At 40.8% G+C, this 27,828-nt stretch overlaps 1 protein-coding gene across 5 annotated transcripts; it reads left to right on the top strand.

Annotated features, from left to right (window-relative positions):
- Positions 1 to 1,134: 1,134 nt before the first annotated feature.
- On the top strand, positions 1,135 to 24,311 carry LOC137298347 (solute carrier organic anion transporter family member 4A1-like). 5 transcript variants are annotated; one of them, XM_067830565.1, is made up of 13 exons: positions 3,802 to 3,953; positions 7,365 to 7,547; positions 8,589 to 8,914; positions 10,175 to 10,372; positions 18,948 to 19,050; positions 19,451 to 19,572; positions 19,909 to 20,027; positions 20,280 to 20,418; positions 20,719 to 20,917; positions 21,437 to 21,608; positions 22,039 to 22,283; positions 22,652 to 22,716; positions 23,014 to 24,310. In XM_067830565.1, the coding sequence occupies exons 2-13, from the start codon at positions 7,402 to 7,404 to the stop codon at positions 23,286 to 23,288; spliced, it is 2,109 nt and encodes a 702-aa protein (XP_067686666.1). In that variant the 5' UTR covers positions 3,802 to 3,953; positions 7,365 to 7,401; the 3' UTR covers positions 23,289 to 24,310. The 5 variants fall into 5 exon arrangements, with proteins under 5 accessions (XP_067686667.1, XP_067686666.1, XP_067686665.1 ...); XM_067830564.1 differs by having other exon boundaries at positions 3,809 to 3,953; positions 7,360 to 7,547; positions 23,014 to 24,309; XM_067830566.1 differs by lacking the exons at positions 3,802 to 3,953; positions 22,652 to 22,716 and adding an exon at positions 1,135 to 1,163 and having other exon boundaries at positions 23,014 to 24,311.
- The last annotated feature ends 3,517 nt before the right edge of the window (positions 24,312 to 27,828 follow it).

Below are 27,828 nucleotides of genomic sequence, written 5' to 3'. Positions count from 1 at the left end.
CTTTCTTCTCTCTGTATGTTCTGCCATCTGCCAGTTTCGATCGGAAGGTTTAGATTTAAGGTTCTTAATTTCAAAATAGGGATGTGTATAGATTTTGGAAATAAAAGATATTTTCCAAAGGACAGTGATTTTTTTAAATATTGATAATAGACTCCCTTGGAACTGGAACGTTTATCTTCTTGCCACTTTTGAATAAACTGATCTGTTAGGATTTGTTTTGCTTTTAAAACTAAGGACTTTGTAGAACATGCCGAGGGATTTACATATAATTCGGATAAACCGCTTGTGCGGGGGTAATTAAATTGTTCATTTCTAGGAATTCCGAAAGCCTAGCATTTAAAATACAGGTGAAACATTTTCCCACACAACTCAAGATTGTTATTGGTCTGTATGAATTGGAGTCATTTTGATCGCCTTTATGTTTGTATACGGGTTTTATAATACCGATTAGCCACGATTCGGGAAGTTTCCCAGTTGAAAGTATCAGACTGAAGAAGTCGACGTAGAATCTGGCTAGTATATCCACTGAGTCAATAATATAATCATTTTCAACATTATCTATTCCACTGGCTTTACCTCTCTTCAATTTTGTAATAGTTGTCTTTATTTCTTCTAGTGTGATCTCTTTATTTAATATACTACAATCGAGATTAAAATCTGTTTTTTAGTGTGTGGATTCATTTCCGTCGTCGTCATCTTGGTCGTTGACATTTAAAGCTTTATAATAATCATAAAAAGAATCGATAGTAGGACATTTTTCATTTCCAGAGAAGCGCCTATACCTTTGAGGGCGTTCCAGTACTGCTTTGGTGATTTCTTTAAATTATATCTAAACGTTCTTTGGACTGAGGTTTTATGGATTCGGATATACTTATCTAAACATTTTTTTGTAAGCTTTCGATTCAGTACGAAGTCTTTGAACATTGGCGGGGGTATTAGATTTTTTATCTCGGCGTTTAGCTTTATTGAATCGGCGTCTAAAGTGCCTACATTCTTTACCGAACCAAGGTTTGCTTGTTTTTTTACGGTTGATATGGCGCGCGGGTGTTCTCGTACCGAATGTTTCACGTGCGGCGTTAACTAGCACGTGCGTGAGGCTATCCGAGAGCGTGTCTGTAATCGACAAGTCTGCATGGTTGGATAACGAGCGATGTGCAAGATCCGTAAGTCTATTTACTTCATTAGTATCTATGTTTTGCCGATATTCAGCTTTCTTTTCAACGTTGTAATGTTTAGGTTTCGATATAGAATCTTTGTGAGGGTTTAGGGCTTGAGCGAGTAATTCTAAGCTATGATTTGCTACGCCTTTCAAAGTGAATGATACGGGGCAGTGCACATCTGAGATCAAAGGTGTATAATCCAGAACGTCAAATGTTGTAAATAGTTTAAGAGAAAGTGGAGAAGTAATAACATAATCTATTAAACTTTTGTCATTGCTGGTGACTTTACCTACATTTCTACCTTCACTCACTCTTCCGTTCAATATAAACAAATTCAGATTTTTACAAATATCTATCAATTTGTAACCAAAGTTATTTACTTTTGCATAATCCTGCGATGACATTTCTAATGGGAGATGGTTCTTATTTAGATACGTTACAGGAGAAATATCTTCAGTTTCGTCTAAATCAAACTCCTTGGTGATGAACTTATCATACTCAATATAATCACATAACGTACTTGATCTTGCGTTGAAGTCACCTATTAGGGTGACATAATCACTCATTGTTAACATATCCAGAATAGAACTTTCTCATTCAGAAAAGGTGTCATTGGTGACGTATTTTGAGCCTTCGGGTGGGCATCAGCATGTTCAACACCAATAGAATCAGTATCACTGTGGTCAACGACAACGTGTTCAACATCAGCATGTTCAACACCAACAGAACCAGTATCACTGTGGTCAACGACAACGTGTTCAACATCAGCATGTTCAACACTAACAGAATCAGTATCACTGTGGTCAACAACGTGTTCAACATCAGCATGTTCAACACCAACTGAATCAGTATCACTGTGGTCAACGACAACGTGTTCAACATCAGCGTGTTCAACACCAACAGAATCAGTATCACTGTGGTCAACGACAACGTGTTCAACATCAGCATGTTCAACACCAACAGAACCAGTATCACTGTGGTCAACGACAACGTGTTCAACATCAACATGTTCAACACCAAGAGAATCAGTATCATTGGCAGGCAGTTTAGGATCATTGTGATCAAAATCAAATTTGTGAGCAGGAACATGTTCAACGTCAATTTGATTGGCATCATTGCGGTTAACACCAGTGTCTTTAACATATACTTGTTCAAGATGATTAGCATCATTTTGGTGGACATAAACATATTCAGCATCAATGTGTTCAACATAGACATGGTCAGTATTCACATGACCACCAGCAGCAGCACTGGACACACCATACACACTGTTATTAAATCTGATGTCAGTGTGAATGGCAATGTCATCATGTTTGTCATTGTTTTTTACATTTGCAATGTTTTATTAGCATCAATATTCAGAGAACACTCAGTGATGTTTACTTGTTTATGAGTGGGATTCTCATTTAGGCGCTGATGCATTTTACCAGATGTTAGTGACATGTCAACAACATTACTAACACTGTGCTTTTCTTTAGACTCATTTGTGTGATAAGTGGTAACAAGGTCTACATCTCTTGAGTGTATTTTATGTTGAGCAATAGTTTGTAACGTTGGTTTGAAACAGTTTTAGAAGTATATCTGCATTGATTCAGTTCAGTTTTCAAGACTTGGGTGTAACACTTAACATGTTCATATGAGATTGGATATGGGCTATCAGTCTGACCAGGCTCCTGACCACCAGTGTCTCCCTATCTGAGTATAGTAGTTGGCTGTCTGGCTCCTTGTACCCGGGGAACTCTACATGGGGGAGGTAATGGGCTTTGTAGGGTATTATTCACATAAAGTCTGCCAACAACAATAGCTGCTTTTTGTCCTATATTCCTGGCATCTTTGAGTAATGGCATCAATACTGTTTTCCTGTAGTCGGCTATTTCTTCAGGAAATTGTTCCATAATATGATAAGGTTTTCCTTTCAGTTCACGTCCATGTTTTTTCACTCCATCTCTTTCTTTTGTTACTAGGAATTTAGCAATGATAGGACGGGGTCGTATAACAACCCCCTGGAAACGTGGTGAACGTTGTTGACCTATTCTGTGTACACGTTTAAATTGTATTTCATCACTTTGTTCATATTTCAGTTCTCCACGTCTGTCCCTGATTACACCCCACGCCCGTCCTTGACTATACTCCACGCTTGTCCCTGATTATACATTACTAGTAGCTATTGTGTTAACCTTGTAACTGAGAGGTGAGTGATCTCAGTATTAACTCATTAGCTATTAACTATTGCTCTGGATGGGATTAAAGCTTGCGGTGAAGCGGTGAAATTAATAACTTAAATATATATTTAACTAGCTAACCAACTTGCATGTTAAACCTGTTTTTCAAAATACATTTTATCAAATTACATCATACAACAGCAAAGTAGTATTATAATACATTTACATAACAATAATTGTAGCTGCAAATCAAATATGATTTTCGACACAGAAAACAGAAGCGTTAGAAGTTTTGCTCGTCAGCAATGAAGGGTCATATAAAAATCGAAATTATATTTGAAATAAGAATCGCATGTGCTGTGGATGAAAGTGCGATGTTCTGACCTGTTCTCGAGTTGACCGGTGTAGGCGGTGTCGTCGCCCAACGCGGTGATGATAACCACGGGCAGATTTCTGTCTTATCTGAAATCGAGGCTAACAGATACCACATCAGATGTCAACACCGCTGGTAGTGAGCTTACAGTAGCAACATCACGTTTCCCTTGGTCCCGGGGAGTCACCAATAGTGACAGTCACAAGAGCATGATAGCAGACAGAGGAGTTCGCAACAGAAACTGTGCGCATATTCCACGTGAGTGTTGTTTCAATTCAGCTTGTTGACAAATTAAGATCACTCTGTGTTCAGATAAGCTGGTGGTTCTTTTATCATGTTCATGTGCTGGATAATGCGTCACATCCATGTAAAACGATTTTTTGAAAATTTGATGAATAATGTCAAATATATAATATGTATTGAAACCACTCAGAAGTGTAAACTCCAAACACAATAATTATAATTATAATTATATATTTCACGTAAATGCATTTTCAGGCTTTTGTTCAAATTCTTGTCGATGATTATTTTTTTATCCTTGGTTCATCATGGACAGTTGCTTCTATTGTTTGGTTGTAAAATCGAATGATCCTTCCTGATGGTCGACTTCGTTTCTCCGTGTCGTCGCACACGTGCAATGCGATAAACAAACAACGTTATCGCTGACACTAGATATGAGAACAAGTCATATACAAGTAACGTGTAGATACTGGCGTCTTAGAAAGACATCTCTCATTAGGTGTTTATGTAGAGGGTAACTCTCCTTTCCTAAAACATAATGGAGCCGATGTCCCGGAGTACATTAATTTTGAGCGATGGTGAGTTACGGGGCTATTGCCCTACATAAATTACATTCAAAGTTTTGGTAATTTTATAAGCCAAAGGTAACGCCAAGAGTACGAAGGAGCAAGGTCTTACAAATGAAACTGGTACACATCGCTCCATTCCTGAAAAATAATGGAGCGAGCAGACAATGGAGTGACGTCACAAATGTAACGCAATCATTATCAATATCATTTGTCATTATCATGAAGGGGGACTATATTTCACAGGGATCAAAATAAATAAAGTCATCTATTGTCTAGAGGATTATTCCGCTTCAGTGATTTGCACACCTAGATCAAAAGGTGGTGGGTAAACGAGACCCCAACACATATTTCGGTGTTGTTGTGGCGCTGATGTTTGGGATATGTACCATACGTGGCCGTTCATGACTCTTCATGAACACTCGTGCTTTATTATAATCTGTTTGTGGGGACAAGGCACCGATGAATTCTACTGTAAACAAAAATGTCAATCGAGTAATGTAAGGTAGCCTCCTCTGTCATTCAAACTTGTGTACATTGACTCTAATCTCTCACACTAACCATTTACGTAATGTCTGCCACCACCACCTCAGAATCATTAGCTCTGTCGGCCGATACATCACCACAGACTGTGCCCATGCTTTAGTGAGATCTCTTGTGCTTCCTAGACTTGCCTATTGCAGTAGCCTCCACGCTGGATTGAACTCTGTGCAATTACACAAACTCCAAACAATTCAAAATACTGCTGCCCATATTGTACATCTACCATCTAAGCGAGATCACATCACTTTTTTTCATTGAGTATACTGAATGATTGGTGTTTAACGTTTAAAATGATTGTGAATGAGGACAAGTCCAAAGTGGTACTTTTTAGATATCAATCAGTTCCCAGGACTGTGTATACTTTTATCTGTGGTGATAAGATACTGGACACTACAGAGAGCTACCAGTACCTAGGCTTGCATCTGACCGAACACCTCAGCTACAAGGACATGGCACAAGCAGCATCCAAGTCAGCTAGTCGTACTTTGGGGTTATTGATAGCACGCTTTAAGAGTTTTGGTGGACCGCCTTTGAACGTGTGTACAAAACTTTATGACAGCATGGTTTGGCCAGTGATCGAATATGGAACTGCAATTTGGGGAACCACAGACTTCACTTGTGTTAACACCGCCCATCACCGCGCAATACGATTTTACGTAGGAGTGGGAAAGTATACACCCAATCCTGCTATCAACGGTGACTCTGGTTGGATTCCTCCCCTGGCCCGCCAGTGGGCGGCAGTGGTCAGACACTGGGCTCGTCTCAAGCACACGCACCGCATTAACATACGTGTTTTTATTTCGACTCACCATGCACGGAAACGGAACTGGACCAACAGGATTGGAGAGTTTATTACTTATCTCATATTTATAATCTTAACGGTGACATAGAGATGCGTCTTCGTTGTGCAGAGAAATGTAATTGTATGTAATGACGTGGAACAATCGGGTTAAATCTGACACCACACAAAATGGAAGGAATAATTAAGTTGCGTCAATGTAGACATTTTAAATCTGAATATTCTACTGAGGAATATCTTAAGTGCCCTGTGCCTCGTGCCCACAGGAGTGCCCTTGCTAAGTTCCGGACTGGAGTTGCCCCACTTAAGATTGAGATTGGACGCTATGAAAACATCCTACTGTGTGGAAGACGTTGTTTTAATTGCCCTGATGAGAATAAAGATGAGCTCCACACGCTACTAAACTGCCCATTGTATGAGAGTGAAAGCGAGAGACTGCTTAATATTTGCATGACTGTCTGTCCTACTTTTAACATGTTATCTGACTGTGATAAATTTTATCATATATTATTAAGTCCAAGTGTGATGTTTGAAACGGCCACAAGCTGCAATAACATTCTTTTTAAAGGAAGAAGTATTTTTCTAGAAATGACGTTTACCTTTTCATATTGTATTGTATTGTAGATATGCATTTTAATATTTATTGTAGCCCCCCCCCCTTTTTTGTCTCTCATAAATCGTTGTACGATTGGTTGTGTACAATTTTATTTTGCCAAATTTTATATGTTGTAATGAATTTATTTGTACACGAGTGAGACGTTAATAAACATTTCTGTTCTGCTGATCACTTCATCACTCATTTTCTTACATTGACTCCCTGTTAAGTACCGTGTGAACCTCAAAATATTGTGTCTTGCATGTAAATGTCCTCACGGTCGGTCAAGCTCCACGAATGCACGGATACAAGCGCAGTTACAAATACCCACTATTATTATTACCTTGCCAGTTGAACAATTAAATTTCAGAATTTTATTCAACGTGCCCTTCTTGGTTAGCGGTTCACCAGTTTGAGACTTAAAGGCCTTTCGAGGGTTAATATTTCAGTTCTCCTCGAATTAGTCTATAATATAATCGTTTTGGCAAACACTTTGTTCTTAACACCTTAACTATGTCGACGGGTTAAGGCATCTACCTTTTCGTCGTTTGGTGGCGTTTTATCACAGGGTGCGTTTGAGCGAGCCGTCCAGTGCTCCTATCTCGTTCTTAATCTCCTCAGCTAAACTGAGAGCATATTCTCTGCGTTCTTGAAAATCCTGGTATGATATCGTCTATTCTCGTATGCTTGTCATTCTTCAGATGCCATATACATTATTACATTTCAAACGAATAGAAGATCAGTTGCAAACTGATCTTCAACACCACTGTACACAATATAATCAGAGAAAGACCTACACTTTCTTACATTGATCTTCATTCTCACTGAATAAAAGTTTGAAATGACCGTGCCACTTGAAATATCATGTGTCTGTAATGTTGGAAGTTTTTTATGATCTATGTAACAAGCCACCATTGTCAGGACAGGCTACGAGCCGCCAGCCGAAGATTCTGCGGTAGGACCATGCCGCCATGCGGTAAGAGTGCATACGGTTCGCCAGCCGACGCGGACGTCAGGGAAAAGGAGGGAAGACTTGACGCCGAGGAGGAGGATCTGCAGGAATGCGACGAGAAAGAGCTGCAGTACGGATGGGGATCATGGAAGCCAAAGTAGGTAGTTTGAAATCATGTCTACATGTAGATAGAGTGAGTGAGTGAGTGAGTGAGCTGGGTTTCACGCCGCTTTTAGCATTATTTCAGCAATATCACGGCGGGGGACACCAGGAATGGGCTTCACACATTGTTCCCACGTGAGGAATCGAACCTGGGCTGGATCTTAGACGTGACCAGCAAACGTTTTGGCTACTAGTCTACCCCGCCGTCCTCATGTAGATAGACCATTACAATCCTTTATACTGTTCTACGTCAGAATTGCCTTACAAATTCGAACACCACATCGCTGGTCCCCAGAAAACCATGGCGAGCATCGGGTGGTCAGACTGTACGACCCCTGACCCTGCCCTGACGTTGTGAACCACTGCTGTGTCTGGAGGAGACACATTCAGGATAGACACATGTCACAAGGTGACTGCAGTCTTACACATGATGCCCTCAGTCACACCCCATTGATGTCTATACCCAGCCCTAACTGACATCAGATCTCATGCCGCAGGTTATCCTGGGGGTATCCCGTGTACCTGAAATAGTGGGGTAACCGGGTAACCAATTGGTGACAATCACATCCACATTCGTATTTTTGAAAATGTGGAGATCTCAGTAACTACTGATTCGTCTCTTGTGGGGACACTTGTTACTGATTGTGTGTGTAAAGTAGCCGCCATTTTGGGACAACGACCTATAATGTGATTGCACGGTACATTAATAAATGATTCTTTATGAAATAAAAATATGTTAGAACAGATAATGTCGCCTCATCTTTTGTTAAGTTTCTAAAACAGCTGGAACAATAAGTGTAAGAAATTCAATATAACCCAGCTTACATACATGGAAAACATATCAGGTATGACCAGTGTCTGCATAACAGAGCGCGTGACCACTGACGGCAACGTAGTAAGATCTTGACCATTTGACATAAATAAATAAATAAATAAATAAATAAATAAATAAATAAATAAATAAATAAATAAATAAATAAATAAATAAATAAATAAATAAGCCTATGTGTGAGATTCTCTACTCTCTCCCCCACAGGTGTCTGCAGGTGTTCAACACTATCCGCTGGTACGTGTTTTGGACGTCGGTCTTCAGCCTGTTTCAAGGCTTTACTATCAATGGCGTCACCAACGCCATCATCAGCTCTTTAGAGACGCGGTTTGAGCTGTCCAGCTCCATGTCCGGCCTCATTATCAGCTCCAATGACTTCTTCGCTCTCTTCCTCGTTCTCGCCGTCAGCTACTACGGCGCTACACGCAACAAACCCCGTCTTATCGCCGGCGGCATCTTCCTCCTGGGCCTGGGGTCGTTTGTGTTTGCTCTCCCCCATTTCATTGCAGGTGTATACAACTATAAATCCTCAGGTGAGTGAAGACTGTACACATTGAAGGTGTTCGGGTGAGTGAAGACACACTACACATTGCAGGTGTTCGGGTGAGTGAAGACAGTACACATTGCAGGTGTTCGGGTGAGTGAATACAGTACACTTTGCAGGCGTAGTGACACTCGAGCATGTCACAACTGTATACATTTATGATGTATACAACTACAAGTGTGAGTGAAGTAGTGACATTGTGCTCACACACTACATAGCGTGTTTAGTTGCAGTTTAACCGCAAGAGCTTGCTCATAATGATTCATACATTGTTTAAAGAAAACACATGTAGATAACTGTAACTTTATATAAAGTCCCTGGTAATATCAATACCTTATTCTCCCCGCGGTTATACGGGTGTGGAAGGGGATGTTCGTTCTGCTGAGACACATGTAATCAGACACCTACAGACGCCTCTCATATCACCAATCAGACGCCTACAGATGCCTCTGATATCACCAATCAGACACCTACAGATGTCTCTCATATCACCAATTTGACACCTACAGATGGGTAATTTGACAGTTTCCTTACAGCCATATTGTTTAACCGTTAAACCGTAATCATGCCATCCCATTAACCGCTTGTAAGAGTAAGCTTAGCGAAACAATGGAGGTAGCCTCCCTTAAAGTAAGTGAAAGTTAAGGGATATAAAATCACTGAAGGAACCATACTTTTTCACCCATTCCTTTCTTTTCATCGGAAATGAGCGGTCGAATATAGACCTAATGCTCATGATGTGTCAAGAATCCTATTTTAATACTTAAGAAATTCTTCTGGATTTTTAAAAATACATTTCCCATGACTGGAATATTTGAATACACTAAAAGTTAATGTTGCAACGTATATCTAGTCAGATTGTTAAATAATTTGTTCATTGGATGACCGAACATTACTTTGGGTCAAGTATGTTTTAGGGGTTTCATCGGACAAATATTTCTCACTCCCGTACATGCTGTCACATCTAGTCCACGCATGCAGACACTGACTGTATCATTCAGATAGCAGCCTCCGTCGTTGCCCTTCCATATGTCCAGGCAACAATGCTTGTCGTAAGAGGCGACTAACGGGATCAGGTGGTCAGGCTCACTGACTTGACACATCTTATCGGTTCCCAATTGCGCAGATAGAGGTTCATGCTGTTGATCACTGGATTGTCTGGTCCAGGCTCGATTATTTACAGACCGCCGTCATTTAGCTGGAATATTGTTTAGTGCGGCGTAAAACTAAACTCACTCACTCACTCCAGATGTCCAGGAAACATCATGCACAGCGACAGGCAACAGCACTGAGTGCCGTGTACAAAGCGAGTCCTACCTGCAAAACTACGTGTACTTCTTTATCCTCGGTAACGCGCTGCACGGAGCTGGAGCCACGCCCATGTTTACCCTCGGAACGACCTTCATTGATGAGAACACACAGGCCAAGATGACGTCTTTCTATCTAGGTAAATACTTCATCGTTCATTGTTTTTAATACAGTGATGGGAGGTAGTATGGTAGCTCCTCCCTGTAGTTAACAACACGTGACACTGGTGTCTCTCAGTGCTTTGCGTTTTGTTTGTATATGTTGTTGTTGTTTGATAGTTCTTCTTGCTGTTTAATTAATTTTTGGTTTGGGGACCTTTATTTGGAAGACGCGACCGGGAAATATCAACTAACACCCCTCTACCCCTTTAATGTGTATTATAAAGTATGTGACGGATGGTATGCTGGGTAGGAGAATGTGCAGATTATAAATTACATAGAATTTTACTTGCTTCTTTCTTATCTTAAGAGCATTAACAAGAAATTGAACTGTGTAGAATTAATCTGACACTGTGCATATGAGATGAATTTCAAAGAGGGAGTCCGTGTAAAATACGCCCGTGATTTGGTACACATGGGACAGATTTTCCATACCTGTGAACAAACAATACATGACTGGTAGCAAAATCAAATGTAGCTGCTATTTGTTAGGTCAAAAGAGCAATTGAGAGCATTATGTTAAATCAAAGGTGTCACTAGACTGTTTAATATAAGCTGTCATTCTCTCTCGCTATGTGGTACACAAGGAACAACTCACAAGTTGTCAGCTTCCGTTATGTAGCAAGACAAGTGTAGTCTGACCAGAAAGAGAGAAAATAGTAAGGAGTTGAGGACAGATGGTCACTGAATATGTCAAGAAGGTCAAGTGGTCGAATCAAGGTGGACTCTTCGTTCTTCTGGTCAGAGATAATCTAAAAGTAGTTGTGACCCCAGATAAGGTATTTCACGATACCATTGCCTGGATTAAGTTTGGTGACTCTATAACTGTATATAAACGAATGTTTACTGTGCACTAACTTATATATCACTTATAAAACATGTAACTTCCGGTTTGGCTGCCATGTACTTAGGACGCTTGAATCAGCACGTAAAAATCGATCTGATCCTCTATAATTATGGCAAGCAAACGTAATAGTACGCAACAATCCCCGAAAAGTAAAGACCCGCTGGTGCTTCTGGACCGAGGATTAATTCATATCTGCAACAGACATCTCCTACCGCAGAAGGATATGACTCGTCAACGTCATCGGACTCGGTCAACGTCAGGCATGGCGACGGTTACGCATGTACTGTCATGTCGGGTACGGATGATTTGAGGACATTGTTAAGCCGGAGCTCAAAAAGATACTATTTATTTAAGTATATGGACAAGTTGACTCAGTCAAAAGTGATGTTATAGAACCGGCCAAGAGAGTTGCGGAGGTTGAGCCCAAAGTTGAATTTGGATCAAAGGCCATTACTGACTTACTGTGATATGACACAGGAGCTCTCTCAGCTGCGTGACAAACGTATCACGGCCTACATTTACTTAAGAAAGTCGAACCTGCTGGCTTAGGGTGTTGTTGATTCTATTGGGCCTTCTGACATCGATATGAAATGCAGTGATATCAGTGCAAAGAGACTCAGGGACTTGACAGGGATGTTGTAGACAATAAGAAACAACATGACAATATGTAGACAAAAGAGAAAGGCGTTAGAAGAAGTAAGGAAAGTGAAGATGGATGGTATTGTTCTACAGTCAAGGACTAGTTGGATTACAGATGGTGGAAAACTGTTCTTGTAATCTTGGAAAAAATAATTATTTCAGCAAATCGATGTTAAACTTAGAACTAGATTCAGGCACTCAACTAGAAAATCCAAAAGTTGTTATTGCCGAGGCTGTGAATTTTGTTATGGAAACCTCTACTGATGTACAGGACTGTGACTTATTTTCTCTTCTGGATAGGGATAGTCTTCCTAGATTTAAACATGAGGTTAACGACGTGGGAAAGTTGAAGAATAGTCAAGATGCCTGGATCTGACATTTTTTCTGGAAGCAAATTGGACTATATTTGTTGAGATCTCTGAATTATGGTTTGATGTGTGGAGAACTTTCGGCTACTCAGAATCAAGGAATTATTGTCTGCATCCCAGAAGGAGAAAAGCCAAAGCGACTTTTTTAACAAATTGGAGACCCATCTCACTAATCAGTGTAACTTATTAACTGGCTTCATCTTTTATTAGATCTCAGAAATAGATGTAAGCTTTTGTCTATTATCAGTGATCATCAAACGGGTTTTATGTCTGGCCGTTATGTTGGAGACAATATGCGGCTAATCTATGATGCGATACTGTGTGCTGACAAACATAAGCTTCCTGGCATGCTCTTGTTTATTGACTTCGAGAAAGCGTTTGATTCTGTGTCCCGGTCCTCCATTGAAAATGTCTGTCCTTTTGGGGTTTAGGAAAGAATTTGAGAAAAATATATGTTTCCATTCTATAAGAGTATAAATGTTGCATGTCCATTAATGGCCAATGATCGTCATGGTTTAACTTTCAACGCAGTTGTCGACAGGGTGACCCATTATCACGGTATTTTTTTATGCTCTGTACTGAAAGTTTAGCATACATGAATCGTTCAAATAAGAACATTAAGGCTATCCTAATAGATAGATGAAAGAATATTTCTTGGATCAGTACGCTGATGTTGCGCTTAATCGTAGTAGATCTTCTTTTGAATCATGTGACTCTTGATCACTTTGCTGAGATATATGGTATTAAAATTAGTTATAATAAAACTTAGTTGTCTGGTTAGGTTCCAGAAATGGTAGCTTAGAAAAAAATCTATGGCAGATCGCCCAATCCCCAGGAATCCAATTAGGTGAAATTATATTTTTAAACACAAATTGTATAGAGCTTAAACAGATTATCAACAGACGGATGAAAAGGATTGCCACACCGATCGAATACTATAATCTCTTCTTGTATCAGAACTTAACTACCTTCTCCTGTCATTGTCTGACCCATCTCATGATTTTCTTGCTGCATAACATGCTTTTTAAGTTTCTTTGGAGTGGGAAGACCGATAAGGTTAGATGGTTGAAAGACAGCCAACCAGTTAAGCAAGGAGGTTTGGGTAAGGTTAACATAATTCTCCAAGTGAAATCGTTGAAAATCACTTGGATAAGGAAGTTGACCCTTAAGACACGTCGTAAATGGAAACTATTGTTTGCCTCTACTAACCCAGCATTAATCAAACTTACAGAATTTGGTGCAGGTTGGTTTGAGAACGAAATCCTGAAGCTCCATAATAAGTTTTGGAAACGTCTTTCTTATTCATTCATAGATTTGGACAAGATATTGAAGCCAGAATCTTTCAGTAGCTTCTTGACAGAACCACTCTTTTATAACTCCAATATAAAGAAAAAGGAAATGTAGTGACCGACAAGATACTTGACTTTCTTTTGCTCATTGCAAAGTTCTTTCTGTATAGGTGCAAATTCCTAAATGTTAAAGCACTTTTTTCTCTTGTTGAAAAAGAAGCTGCAAACAGGTATACACTTGAGACAACAATTGCATAGTCGGTCTGGGGGTGGGCTGGCTACTTTTCCGAGGCTGATGCCGCTGTCTGGGTGCGGGGTTGGCGTGTGTGTGTGTTTGAGCGGGAGGTGCAGGGGTTATGCCATCATGTTTTTTAAGATATGCTGTTTGTGCCAAGTAAGGGCATCCACTAACATGGTGTTGGACAGTCTCTGTAAATTCATTGCACAGTCGACATTTCATGTTCACATTTTGGTTAAGAAGCACATTCCGGCGATTACGAGTGGGAAGTGACTGGTCCTGAGCAGAAAAAAGGAAGCCCTCAGTTTCACATTTGAGACCAGCCGACTTCATCCAGGCGAAGGAGTCGGTTGGATTGCTGTTTTCTTCCACACACGATGCAATGGCTTCTCAGAAATCTTGACCTCACATGACCGACTGTGGGAAGACTTGGTGAACAACTTCACCTGGTTTACTCCCATCGCTGTACCGCCCAACAGTACATCGAATTACTTGCCTTCATCGTGAGTCACAATCACAAGGGGATATCTGATAAATAAATATGAGCAAAAGTACACAATAAAATTCTATCATGAAGAACCTCCACATTAATCAAACCCCGACCTCCAGAATTGATTGGCATATATAAACGATTAAAAGAGGGCGGTGTGCTCTGTTATCAGACATCATCGTTCTGGTCAGGCGGTAAAGACACTGGGTGTCTTGTTTTGTCCAATCATCTACTCCAAAGGAATAGGAGAGGACTGGCACAGCAAAAGTATTGGTGGTTTTGACCTTGTTACGAGCATTTAGCTCTGAAGTCCAGATTTTCTTTAAACGAGATTTATACTCGCAGGAAGTTTGTCTGGAATCTGGGCATTCTGGAGCTTGTCCCGAACTTGCATTCCAAGATAGGCCTGATCTCCCACAAGATGCTCAATAACCTTCCCCCCTCCCTTGTAACCTGTACATATACTATAAAGAGGTCCGCTGGTCACCTCTAAATCTAACAGATCTTTATTGACTTCAACATGACATGCTTGAAATACATGTATTTCCAAAATTTATAACTGCGAACTTCAACCATTTCTCTGATGACGCTCCCCTGCATATGGAGATGTCATCAAAATGGAGACCAGACAATGTAGATGTTACAGGTCAGGACCAAGGTCACGGTCAAGAAACTGACAACACTGTCACTTGAGGCCGAGAAAGGGGTCAAGCTAGTGATTCGTGCCGATGCAACGTGGCATTTGGTTGGGAAAGTGGGGAAGCCCTTAGAGTAAACATAGACAGGTTGAATTCGCCTTTCTGGCCTGTACCTATAACCTCATGGGAATGCATGGATAAAAGCTTAGAAACTTTCACACCTGTGGTGTGCTATATTATGTCACCGTTTTCCCGAATGACAGGTCACCAAGAATCACGTACCAAACACGAACGCAATACGTAAGCAGTCACGCCCCCACACCACGTTCCCGTGCTCGCGATCAGGGCCCACTTGCACAAAACGATCTTAGCGTTACAACTATCTTAAGCCTATGTTTGGGAATGGGAGTGACAGTCATTGTAGCGCTCAGATTAATTTCTTTGTGCAAGTGGTCCCTGTTCGTGCTGACAAGCCCTGGTTCAATGACGACCTGAGGTCGGTACATGGTGACAATTAAAGCCCATTCACTGTATGCATTCAACACGTATAAAATACGGAGAATAATGTTGTTCTACATGACAAAAAACGCATATACATGAAAATGGAGAGGAAGTACAAGAATGATTTATTCTACACATATTTTTCCAAAAAGAAACGCGATAATATTATATTGTCATAAGGTGAATTTTATGAATATTTTAGCAGAGCACTTTGGACAGCCCCCGAATCCAAAGAAGACAAGACACGTGACCAGAGTGACATTGGTAATGTTATGTTGGAGGAACTGGGCTGTGAGATATACATGACTGAGATTCAGAAGGCCACCCGTGCGCTCAAGTTTGAGAAATCTCATGGCTTGGATAATATCTTACTGTTTGACAAGCATTAGACGATCCACGACCTGACAAATGACACCAATTTGCATATATGGGAACGCCCTCCAGAACATTCCATTTGAAACAAGACGAAAACAGGTTGTCGTCTAAATATTGAAAAGATCAATTTCTTCGTGCGAATCGTGTCATGATGGTGTCTTGCTGAACTAAATCACTCTACGAGACACGTGTTAAACAGTAGCGGTTTTGATTTCACGCCACGGTCAGCATGTATTGCACGTGCTTAATCGCCAATCTGCCTGTAGCAAGTGTATTCGTCCAGATTACTTGCCCCACCTTCTTGTCACAAACGCATTCACTGCCTTGGCTAATCTAGTACTTGTCAAACAGTAAACGCGTATTTTATTGACCATGGCCATCTCTACATCGACAAATTATATCAGATTTCAACTGTATATTGTCAACTAGATTGCCCCCCACCTCGTGCTGTGTTAGTCCCTGTATTTAAGAAGGGGGATGATGCTGACCCTAATGACTGACTATTGGCTTTTCCAAACTGATTACATCAACCAGAGACTCATATCCTTGGCATCCGTAAATGACATTATTACAGACGCTCAGTTCGGTCTTTCAGCCAAGTGTTCGTACAGAAGATGATATATTTCCACTTGATTTGTTAATTGATAAAAGTTTTGCTTCTAAAAAAAAACGGTTATATTGCTCCATAATAGACTTCAAAAAGGCGTTCGATTCCATTGATAGGTATAAATTATGGCACAAATTTACACTCATCAGAGGGGTACACAAAGTACGCAGTCTAGACTACCAGTTGTCCGACTTTCATTTTTGTGGAAGTCGCGGTGGCTGACTTTGTGTGCTGGCGATTAGGTGCCTGACTCTGAGGGTGCGGGTTCGAATCCCGGATGGGACTCAACCGAAAAAAGTACTAGAATTTGTACTTTACTAAGAAAGTGAAATCCCAAATATGACATATGTTGCATTTGACCACTTTCTAAATGGCATCGTGTAATCATAAGTCTCTGAGGTTGCTCCTACTCATGTGTGCTGAGGACCTTGTGGTATATATATTCTCCCAGTCAGTTACAGGTTTACAAGGGTTACTAGATTCTCTGCATGTCTTCCTATTCTGAATGCTTGAAGTCAATATAAAGAAAATTTAAATAGTTCGTGTTCAGAAAAGGTGGTCGTAGAAGGAAGTATGTACGGCGTTTGTATAATGGTGTGTTTGTTGATGTTGTTGATAGTTTCACTTATTTGGACATAGTCTTTAACGACAATAATAAATTTTGTGTTGCTGAAAAACAGGTGTCTGATCACGGGCGGAAGGCGCGTTTAGTATAAATTCTAGATCTCTTCATTTGAATCCTGAAAGTTTCTTGTCATTATCTGATATTTATGCTGGAAGTGTAGTGCGTTATGTCTCCATTATTGTAAACGTGTGTTGGGTGTTAAAACGGTACATGTAGTGCTCTGGTTATGCTGAACTATGTCGAGTCCCTTTAAAATATGTAAGACGGTTTAATATGAAATATTGGCGTAAGTTGTTAGTTAAGGAGAACTGCATTTTGCGTGGTTCTTGTGTATATTTATGATAATGTTTCAAAGTGTAATGTGCAGAACTAGTCATATGAAGTTAAATGTATTTTGACAAGCCTCGGGTTTGCTCAGGTATGCTCAGGAACTTCCTTCTAACTTCTAATCAGGCATCAAGCAGCGAATCTTTGCTCGTCCCTATCAGTGCATAAGAAAAAAATGGTCTCTATCATCTATAAATGTATTTTATATATTAATCTCATAGATTGGTACAGTTTACAATCTTACTTCCGGAAATGTATGCCTCCTCAATACAAACGATATATAACCAAATTTAGATCATCATCACACAACTTATCCAAATAAACAGATAGATATTATAAAGTAAATACGAATGAATGATTATATAAATTTTGCATCACAGATATTAAGGACGAATTTCATTTCATCCTTACATGTTCTAAATATAATGAAATAAGACATAAATAAACAATTATTGGAAATATCCTTCCGTTTATAAACCGGTACAAATATTTACTGTCCAAAATACTACACTGTTATGTAAACCCAGGTAAATTTCTTGTTAATGTTCTTAAGATAAGAAAGAAGTAAGTAGTGTGTAATTTAAAGTGCTATTTAATTTATAATCTGTACATTTTCCAACCCAGCATACCATCCTTTCACATATTTTATAATAAAATCCGATGAAATGTAATATTTAAAACTTAAAGAATTGAATTCAATATTTGCTATGTGAACACTCACGTGTTCATACTCCTCACAGCGTAATTGAACAAGAATTGAAAACATAATGTTTGAATGGATATTGAGTCAGGGGGATTTGTCCTCACTTTGCTCCCATAAATTGAAATGAACACAGGGTACTATCGTTTATTGTTCACAGATATGTAAACTCTGCCCCTTGTGTACCAGATCACGAGCGTATTTCAAACTGTGTCGCTCTTTGATTTAACAAACTGCGCTCTAATATGCGCTTTTGATGTAACAAAAAGCAGGTAAATTCCCCTCTTGTGCCTCTTCATTTGATAAAAGATCTGTGGAAATTAGAGTCGGCAACCTCATAACATAATTGAACAAGAATTCAAAACAAAATTTCTGAATGCCCCCTAATATTGAGTCATGGACCAACACCCAAATGAACATGAATTTGATCACACAACTGCGTGATATCACACAAATGCGTGATGAAGCAAACAAGCGGTTATTGCTGGATCCTGTGAATACTCGAGTCCTCAAACTCATACCCGGACTGAACAATGATTGAAGACAGAAGTCCTGAATTGACCACACAACCATGTGATAAAGCAAACAAGCAGATACTACTGTGACAGGTCAACTTAAAGGTCACACACACATACACACACCTGGACAGGAAGTGGGGGAAGGGGATGGGGGTAAAGGGTTCAACAGTCAGAATGGATTAGGTCACACAAAGGTTACAAACATGCTTGATACACATGTTAAAAACACAATGGCGGATATAAGTCAGAACCCGTCGCATTCAGCAACACCCTTGCGGTTCATTCTTAGTCTCCAATGTTCATTGCCCATCATGTCTCGTCCATGCTGCTTTCCTATCGTGAGGTCTTGTATCGTCCATCGATAGTACAAGTAACGGCCATGTTGATGTTGCAGGTATCGTATATGCAGCTGCATCGCTTGGTGTTGCGTCCGGTTACACAGTGGGCGGTCAGTTTCTCAATATCTTCACCGACGTTGACAAAGTCGACGTCTCAAAGTAAGTACAGCAATGTAACAACTCTCCCTGCAGCGCCATTGCATCTCGGTCAAACAGAAATGTTCAGTACAGTATAACCAATAGATAGCATATAGTTTAAGTATATGTAGGATGTGATGCTGCTCTGGTTTTTGTGATCCATTCCGTAGCTTACACTGTTCAAGGTTAGAATTAACAGAATGAACCGATTTGTGTCCTTGTCGATATCAGTTTACCGTTTACTACTTTCACAAATACCGTGATGGATACCTGACTGCGATGTAAGCCATTTCTTATTGTGCTGTATTATGCTATATTTCAACTTAAGACAGGGGCATGTCCTCACCATGTCCTCACCATTTCCTCACTATTTCCTCACTGTGTAGGATCTCTAAATGTCCTCTTCATTGCGCTATTTCAGGATAGACTTGACCCCTGCAGATCCCCGCTGGGTCGGAGCGTGGTGGGTCGGTTTCCTCATAAGCGGGGGTGTCATGTTCATCATCGCCCTACCCATGCTTGCCTACCCCAAAATATTACCAGGTAACCATGCGACTAAGTCAAATATTGTGCATGAGAAAGCATATCTATAGTCCTGTAATCAAGAGTGTCGAAACTCATTATGAATTCTATCGCTGATTTACTCATCATTTTATATTTGCATCCCCGATTATATACCTTGGTCAGTCGGCTTCTGTCATGTAGGGTAGCTTGCAGCAGAGACAGGCCGTCTTGTGGGCGCTGAGATGGCATCACAAAGAGGTCACCTTCCAGTTGCAAAATCTCGTTCTCACCCAATATTCTACGACATGACTTAAGCCCTATGTAAAATGGTATGGTAAAAGAATTTGATTTGGTTTCTACTTCTGGCATATCCAGGCAGCGCCGCCATTCAGGCTGCCAGGAGGTCAGAGGCGTATCAAGATAGCAACTCTGAAGCGCACCGAGATGACTTTGGCAGAAGCTGGAGGGACTTCCCCAGGGCGATGTGGAGCCTGGTACGTAAAACACCTACAAGGCATATCTCGAAAGAACCCCAGCTTGTTCCAATTAATTGGCTAGCGGCAATTGTCCAGCAATAACACATGGCATGGAATCGACAAGGTATTAGCCTTGTCCGGGTCTGGTAACCGTAAATAGTGGCATATATGTTCATTATCAATGTATTACTGTATTGTCTCCCTGGAATAGTTCAGAAGTGGCATATATGTACAGTAGCAGTGTTTGGATATGTTATCTTACTGGAACAGATCAAGAACCCAACGTTCTTCTTCCTGTCCCTGGCGTCATGCATGGGAGGTATGGCTGTGAGCGGAATGGCGGCGTTTGGTGCCAAGTTTCTCCAAGAGCAGTTCAACCTGCAAGCTGCTTACGCCAGTATGATCATGGGTAGGTGGACAACTCAACACTAATATATTATGGAGTTCATATACCGACCACAAAAGAAAGGTTCAAAACCAAAACCCCCACAAAAGTAAGCGCTCAAGTTTATGTCTTCTATCTAAAAAAAAAGACAAAAAGCTGGAGTTGCGTTTCTTTTGTTGTATCATTTTCAAGCATAGACCAACCAACCAAACACTGAAAACATTGTGACCTTAGTCACATGGCCATATATAAGGCTCGTTGTAAGGCTGTGTCAAGACTCACTCACTCACTCACCTGAGGATGGCACCTCTCCTGTGTTTGTAGGGGCGATAACTGTGCCAGGTGCAGGAGGAGGGATGTTCCTGGGGGGATACATCGTCAAGAAGATGGACCTCAAGTGTCGCGGCATCATCCGGCTCTGTATTATCGTTTGCGGCATCGCTCTCGTCGTGGGAGGCCTCTTCCTCATCCAGTGTCCCAAACCCAAGATGGCGGGCGTTACAGTGCAGTACAGTACACTTGAGTAAGTAGGAACAGAACATGAGGATCTGGATCAACGTAGATCTGAATAGTGGGTACAGATCGAGAATCTTCACCCGGTTTTCCCTCATGTATTCGGTATGCGTTCGAATTTCACAACTTTGTGAAATGTACGTGTAAATGTTGGAGTAAATTTGATTCACACTTAATTCTTCTTGTAAGAACAAATCATCGTTGAACGCCGAGCAATAGTCGCTCAAAATGTAATGAATGTTGCGGTGTTGTTTTTCACCAACTCACCAACTGCCTATTATATATGGACTGCACTGAAAAGTATTGCCGATTGCTAATGTACACCGTCTTCTGACATCTGGTATCCGGTTTCGAGTCTGCGAAACGCAACCTTTATCATTATCACCACCAGCATCGTGGCTTACGTCACCGTCTACATCAACATCGACATCATCCTCTTCTTCATCGTCATCACCATAGCTAGTAGTCATCCAAAACGTCACTAGTCCAATTTGCCAAATCCATGTTACTTCTCACTTATTTACTTCAGATCTCGAGAAGGAATGAGCAATCTGAAAGGACCTTGCAACTCGGCCTGCCACTGTTCGGAGCTCAACTACGAACCAGTGTGTGGAGCGGACAACGTTATCTACTTCTCGCCATGCCACGCGGGATGTTCCCTGCAATATGATTGGGCAGATGGGCCCATGGGTCCCATAAAGGTAACGTTTTTCACTTGACCTTGACCTGGACCTTAACCTTGCGATATTCCAGAAGAGTACTCGCTAGACATCGTCGCTTGTTCACAGGGTTTTGTCAATGTAATGTGTTAGTTTGACCTGACTCACTATCTATGATCACACACTCAAAAGTGCAGAATCAACTACATGTTGAAAGTAAGTAAACGCATTAGCTTGTTGTAGTCGAGATCCTGATGTGTGTTATTTCAACCACTCTGATAAACGTGAGTACTTTAGGTACTTTAGGCCATTAGTGGGAATACGCCAGAATCATCACGGTTTCACTCTTTGTATCAAGTTGAGAAATTCGTATGAAGAGCGAATGCTTGCACGATACTTTAACGCCACACTGAAGAAAGACTGAAATAAGAATACGAGACAGCCATGACTCGGTAATCGGTGTTTATTTCAGATGTATAAGAATTGTTCCTGTGTGGAGAGTAGCTTACACCTAATGAACATATCAGCGTGGTCTGACAACGTCACAGTGGTTACTAACGCAACGTTCTCACCAAACATTAACATCACTATCCCGGGCGCCATGGACGGCATCTGTCCGTCAGACTGCTACTTGCTGTACGTTGTGGCGCCTCTGCTGTTCCTTGGGATGTTGCTGACGTTCACGGTCGTGTCGCCATCACAGACAGCAACCCTCAGGTGAGTTACAATACAGCTGTAAGTGACGGAAGTGAGGCAGGCCAAAGAGGAACTCCAAAAGTATGGCTATGGTGCTTGGATACCCAGAACCATGACTATGGTGAAACTTGATACCAACACAGAGAACCAAGGGTTTTTTGGTCACTACTGCACAGCCAGTAGCCTGTCTCACATGCAGAGCCTGAACCGGGGGTGTGTGGGGTGGGGGTGGGGGTTCAGTAGCAGGGATAGTAACATGCTCAAGTCCAATGATGTGTCGAAATAGAAAACGTAATAAACAGACACATCCGGCTACGCACCAACGTATTCTGACACACAAGACATCACTCCAATCTCACACACTCGCTCACTCATTCGCCCTATTTTAGATGTGTTCCAGGTAGCCAACGATCTCTAGCTATTGGCTTCCAGTGGTTGTTCCTGAGACTTGGAGGTACGCATACATCGGTACCATACATCCTAAAACTTTCTGTTCCAGTACAGACGTACCCCTTGTAGTTGTTAAACTTAGATTCCTGGGAAATAGTGTTTACGTGTTGGAGTACTGGATGCTCAGTCGTCTGTTTGGTATTTGTGAAGTCTGAACTATTGTAAATCGATTGCAGATGTTACTACAGATGCACATCAGTTCGGGGAACTATATAGTATGGGTTCAGTCTGAATTTGTATGTATTTTAAGCTGGTTCAAACAGCGTGTGATCGCTACTGGTTTCCCCCTTCCATGTTGTAGGCACCACGCCAGGGCCCCTTGTGTTGGGTTCCATAATAGACAGCGCCTGCAGGGTGTGGCAGAACATTTGCGGACAGACAGGGTCATGCTGGATATACGAGAAGTCCGAGATGGGTATACGTATTTTTATCTGGTGGATCATGGTGAAAGGAGTCGCCGTCTTCTTCTTCTTCCTCTCCCAATATTTCTACAGACCACCACCAGAAGACCCTGCACTTGAGGAAGAGAAACGAGACCTAAAGAAAACGATCACAGATAGAGAGAGCGTGTTTTGATGCCTGAAAGGGCATGGCAGGACGTACGGGTGGAGACTGGGGACCATGGTGTCATCACATATGGCAGGAGCTGGACAACCCTGTTGAGGTTCTCTGGATGAGTGCGCTTCATGGGAAGAAATCGTCAGGAAAAGTATTTTGTTTCCAGGAATTTTGAAAATGCATGTATTTACTGATAGAGCACCCGGCTGTGATCCTTGGTTTCACTGAGTAGCTAGCTGGAAGACGCGATGGTGGTATGTCAGAGGGTTGTTCACCAGATGACACACCATGGTATTCCAGGAATAGCGTTCAACATCGGGTGTCCCACCAGACGACACACCATGGTATACCAGGAATAGCGTTCAACAACGGGTGTCCCAACGCAGTCTTTCAATAAGCACTCACAACGTACTGCAGAATGTCTGATATTTGTAAACTCGTGGCACTTCACGTCTGAATATAACCAAAGCTTTCTTTGAGTATTTAGTTATATTTCGTGCCAGCGCATTGCTGACACCAGATGGCCACTCCGTCGATACCATAGCAACAATTTGTATAACATCAGTTGCTACTTATTCAGGAAGCGGTTAGTCCTAGTAGAAGTATATTCATGTTACAAATATAAGTGTGAAAATGTAATATTTTCCAGAGATAACAACAGTTTCGTGTGAGTGTTGTTGTTGTTGTTGTTGTTATGTGTGTGTTTCTTTTGTTTATAAAAAACTATAAAATATATTTTTATAATTGTTGAATATATTGTATCTTTAAACCCCTATTCTAAATTTATATCCTTGCAATATGAAACACATACAGGTACTATATACTATATATGATGCAGGTAATATGCAACATAAAAGCATGTCTAATGTAACACATACATGCATGTCCAATGTAACATATATTACATACGAAATATACAAAACGAGTGTTCCTCTTAAGGTATCGGACCGAGCGAGTTTCGTATAATTCGTATGTAGTGAGACCTTGTGTGGTATTTCATTTATTACCCACGTTTTACATGCATTAAACTGACGAAATAGCGTAATGTGGTTATTTTTATGGTTTCAAACCGAAACCCGTTTCAGAAAAACGTTGCGGAAGAATGTACTGTTTTACACTTTTCATGACGTCACACTGTAATGACGTCACTATGTCTGCTCCCTTGGTAACCGACGTCACGATGCATGTCGGTTGTTGTCGCCTCGAACAGCCTGCTACAGTAAACTACACTCTAGCATCCCTTTTCAGGGTTTGCAGTTGCTTCACTCATCTAATCTCACCGGTTAAGGCTTTGCATTTATGTTTTTCGGCGGATATAATGTCTCAGTTCGACTCACAATCAATGCCTCCAAGTTGAAGAATGAATGAATTCACGTGTTTGCTATGAATGGAAACATGTTCAGTCACAACGTGACGTAACTGAGAGGTCATCGGTTGTCCAACCAAATCGTTAGAACCTCAGGTCAAGTCGTTACGACACAGCCTTTTCCCGTAGCATTTGTACCTGGCATACTGTAACGAGAAAAGCTGCGAGATCTTAGGCTTACGAGAGCTTTGTGCAACGGGGCCCAGGTCATGTGACGTGCGAGATTAATATGCAGCAGCCCATATGTTGATCACGTGGGTAATAAATGTACAGTATGGTTAAAAATTATTGAGAATAGCTAAAGCATTTCATATTATTAAAGGAGAACAAATCAGATAAAATTGAATGTATTGTGAAAGTGAACTGACCTTTTCATGTTGTGTAGGTAACAATTTAATATTTTATCAAGTCTCCTTGAGCTTCACGGCACAGTCTAAGACGGGTAGGCATACTTCCTATCAGAGAGGTTAGTGTCTCGTGAGTTATGCTGTCCCAGTATCGGACCACTTCTCTCTTCATGTCTTCAATTTTTGTCAACCCCTTTTGATTCACACATTCCTTCATCATCCCCCAAATGTTCTCAATGGGATTTAAGTCAGGACTATATGCAGGAAATGGTAATGCAGTCACATTTTTCTCCTGAAACCACTGCTTGGCATGTTTTGTGGTGTGTTTAGGATCATTATCTTGCTGCAAAATCCAGTCATTTCCATAAAACACATGTGCACTTGGAAGGAGAAAATTATCTAATATGTTAGTGTAGCGTTGACTTGTCAGATTTCCCTCAAACACACACAGCGGGGTCGTTCCTAATAAGGATATCCCTCCCCATACATGAAACTTTGGGCTGTATTTAGGTCGTCGATACAACGGTGCTGACGCAGACTTTGTCCATATTTTCACATTATTGGGATATACCCATATTGAGCTTTCATCAGTAAAAATCACATTTTCCCAGTCAAAGTTTTCATGTGCCAAACACCACTCAACACGCCTGTCTTTATGTTCTTGTTTCATGAGAGGAGAAGGAATTCCAGTCTTTTTCTCCCATCCAAGATCAATCAAATTTCTTCTAACTGTAGATTTTGATAGAACTGTTGATCCCCTTTCTATCATTTCATACCTGATGTTGGAGATGCTTGCCCCTTGCTTTTTAGACGCTAAAATTCCCAGCCGGACGCGATCTGAGAAGTCCAATTTTCTGGGTCTCCCTGCTCCTTTCTGGTGCCCAAAATCCTTTCCCTCTCTAAAATTCTTCCTAATCCTATACACAGTAGAAAGAGGAGTTCCTGTTCTCTCTGCCAATGTATTTACATCATCAATTCCTTGATTACAAAACTCAAAAATCAACCTTCTTTTATCTTCAGCAGACAATGTTGACAGTGCTGAGGGAAATGACGTCGGCTACAAATTCAGGGGAGGTAACTCTAATTGTACTATACTCAGTAGGCCAAGATGAGTTACCTCCCTTATACCATTACTTAGTTTCAAGTATCAGTGAATCAGTTGAGGTGTTAGGATAGCTCAAAGTAAGAAGAAAAATTCTCAATAATTATGAACCAGACTATATGCACACACGTGCTAGCTATACATAGGCATGCATTGTATGTGTCTGATTTGTATTTTAGAAACATGCATGGTAAGTATATGCATTTCATGCATATGCATATTATCTATGTGATGAGCAAGTAATGTTTGATACAGTCATCATACAAACTTTAAGAAATAAAATTACATGTACCCATCAGCCACAGCAGGGTTGTAGTCGGAGAAAACACTCGCCAAATGTCTGTTTGTCAGGTATTTTTGCACAATTATTACATTTCCGACAAAACAGGATTACCTGAAATTACCAATGAAATGAAGCCATATGTAACTGAAAACAAGACAAGGAGCACCTATCAACTTAGGAGATAAACATCATGTGTTGGCCAATTTCCGGGTGTTATTGAGTATTTGAAGCACGGGAATGCATTTGGAACCGACGGCGTCAGCCGGAGGTTTCAAACGAAATATTCCCGTGCTTCAAATACTCAATAACACCCGGAAATTGGCCAACACATGATGTTTATCGACATTGTAAACACAAAAGTAAACCAAAGGGGTTTTAGTGTCTGCACTCGTTTAAATCGAATACGGACACAGCAGTGAAGTGTCATCAGATGGCCGTTTCAGCTGGTTCCCATGGTAGCATCTGGAGTTGCTCATTTGTGACGTCATTCTAACTTTACGTCACAATATGATTTGAATGACGTCACCACTGTTGATGACACAACAAAACAATTGTTTACGTGTCAATACGCGGTGAATAGTCTTTCAGTTTCCGGGAATCTAATACCATTTAATCATGTTTTTCAACCAATCAGAATACACAACACAGTAACTTTTGGTTTACAATATTTCATATGACTGCACTATTGTGGGGACATCATCACTGTCGTCACATGAAGACTGAGTGTTATTCATTTTTTTGAGTGGCATAACTTTAAGTCGCGTAAAAACTACTTTCACTGACAAACACTCATCTTTGAACCAAGTCTCTCCAACATCCAAAGGATTATACACGTGAGGTGTTCTCTGTCAACTTCCACCTGGTTTTGTTAAACTTTATTGACGCTTGTTTCTATGCATGAATGTCCAGTTTGACGCCAGTGTCTCTGGAGGAAGTGTGTGAGCTACTGATCCTAACAAATCTTGTCCTGCTAGAGTCGGGTGTTGAGGTGTATATACGAGATCAGGTGGAACATGTAACGTGAACGAAGTCCTGCTGAAACGTGGTATTGCTGACATGGATGAAGCAATTCACACTCACTACATAACACATGAAACGTAATCTTCCAAGATAAGTCAATAACATGTTCATGAAGGTAAGCCATATTCTGGATATACTGAGAGTTAAAACGTTTGCCTCTGAAAATCCTCTGGCCACCTTTACTGTGCTCTTGGTGCCCTGTTTGAAGAATATAGCATAAAGTAATAGGCCTTTATTAACTCAAAGCAACTATCAAGTAAACGGCGTATTGCCTGCATATTGTCCACTGTTTTCTTCCACTATTGGAAAAGCAAGCAAACTACTTTCTTATAGGGCTAATGACACCACAGTATTCTTAAATAGATGCATTCAGTTGATACATTATATTTACATCAACCAACCACAGATAACTGCCATGTTCGTCAACAAGATCACGAATT

This window comes from Haliotis asinina, chromosome 10 (genome assembly GCF_037392515.1).
Source record: "Haliotis asinina isolate JCU_RB_2024 chromosome 10, JCU_Hal_asi_v2, whole genome shotgun sequence".
Lineage (NCBI taxonomy): Eukaryota > Metazoa > Mollusca > Gastropoda > Lepetellida > Haliotidae > Haliotis > Haliotis asinina.
Note: the sequence above shows the minus strand (reverse complement) of the source record. Positions and strands in the feature narration are given on the sequence as shown.

Coding starts and splice junctions, on each gene's coding strand:
- LOC137298347 (XM_067830565.1), top strand. CDS start 7,402: ATGCCGCCATGCGGTAAGAGTGCATACGGTTCGCCAGCCGACGCGGAC. Junction 19,051..19,450: donor GACAAAGTCGACGTCTCAAA/GTAAGTACAGCA, acceptor GCGCTATTTCAG/GATAGACTTGACCCCTGCAG. Junction 22,284..22,651: donor TCACAGACAGCAACCCTCAG/GTGAGTTACAAT, acceptor GCCCTATTTTAG/ATGTGTTCCAGGTAGCCAAC.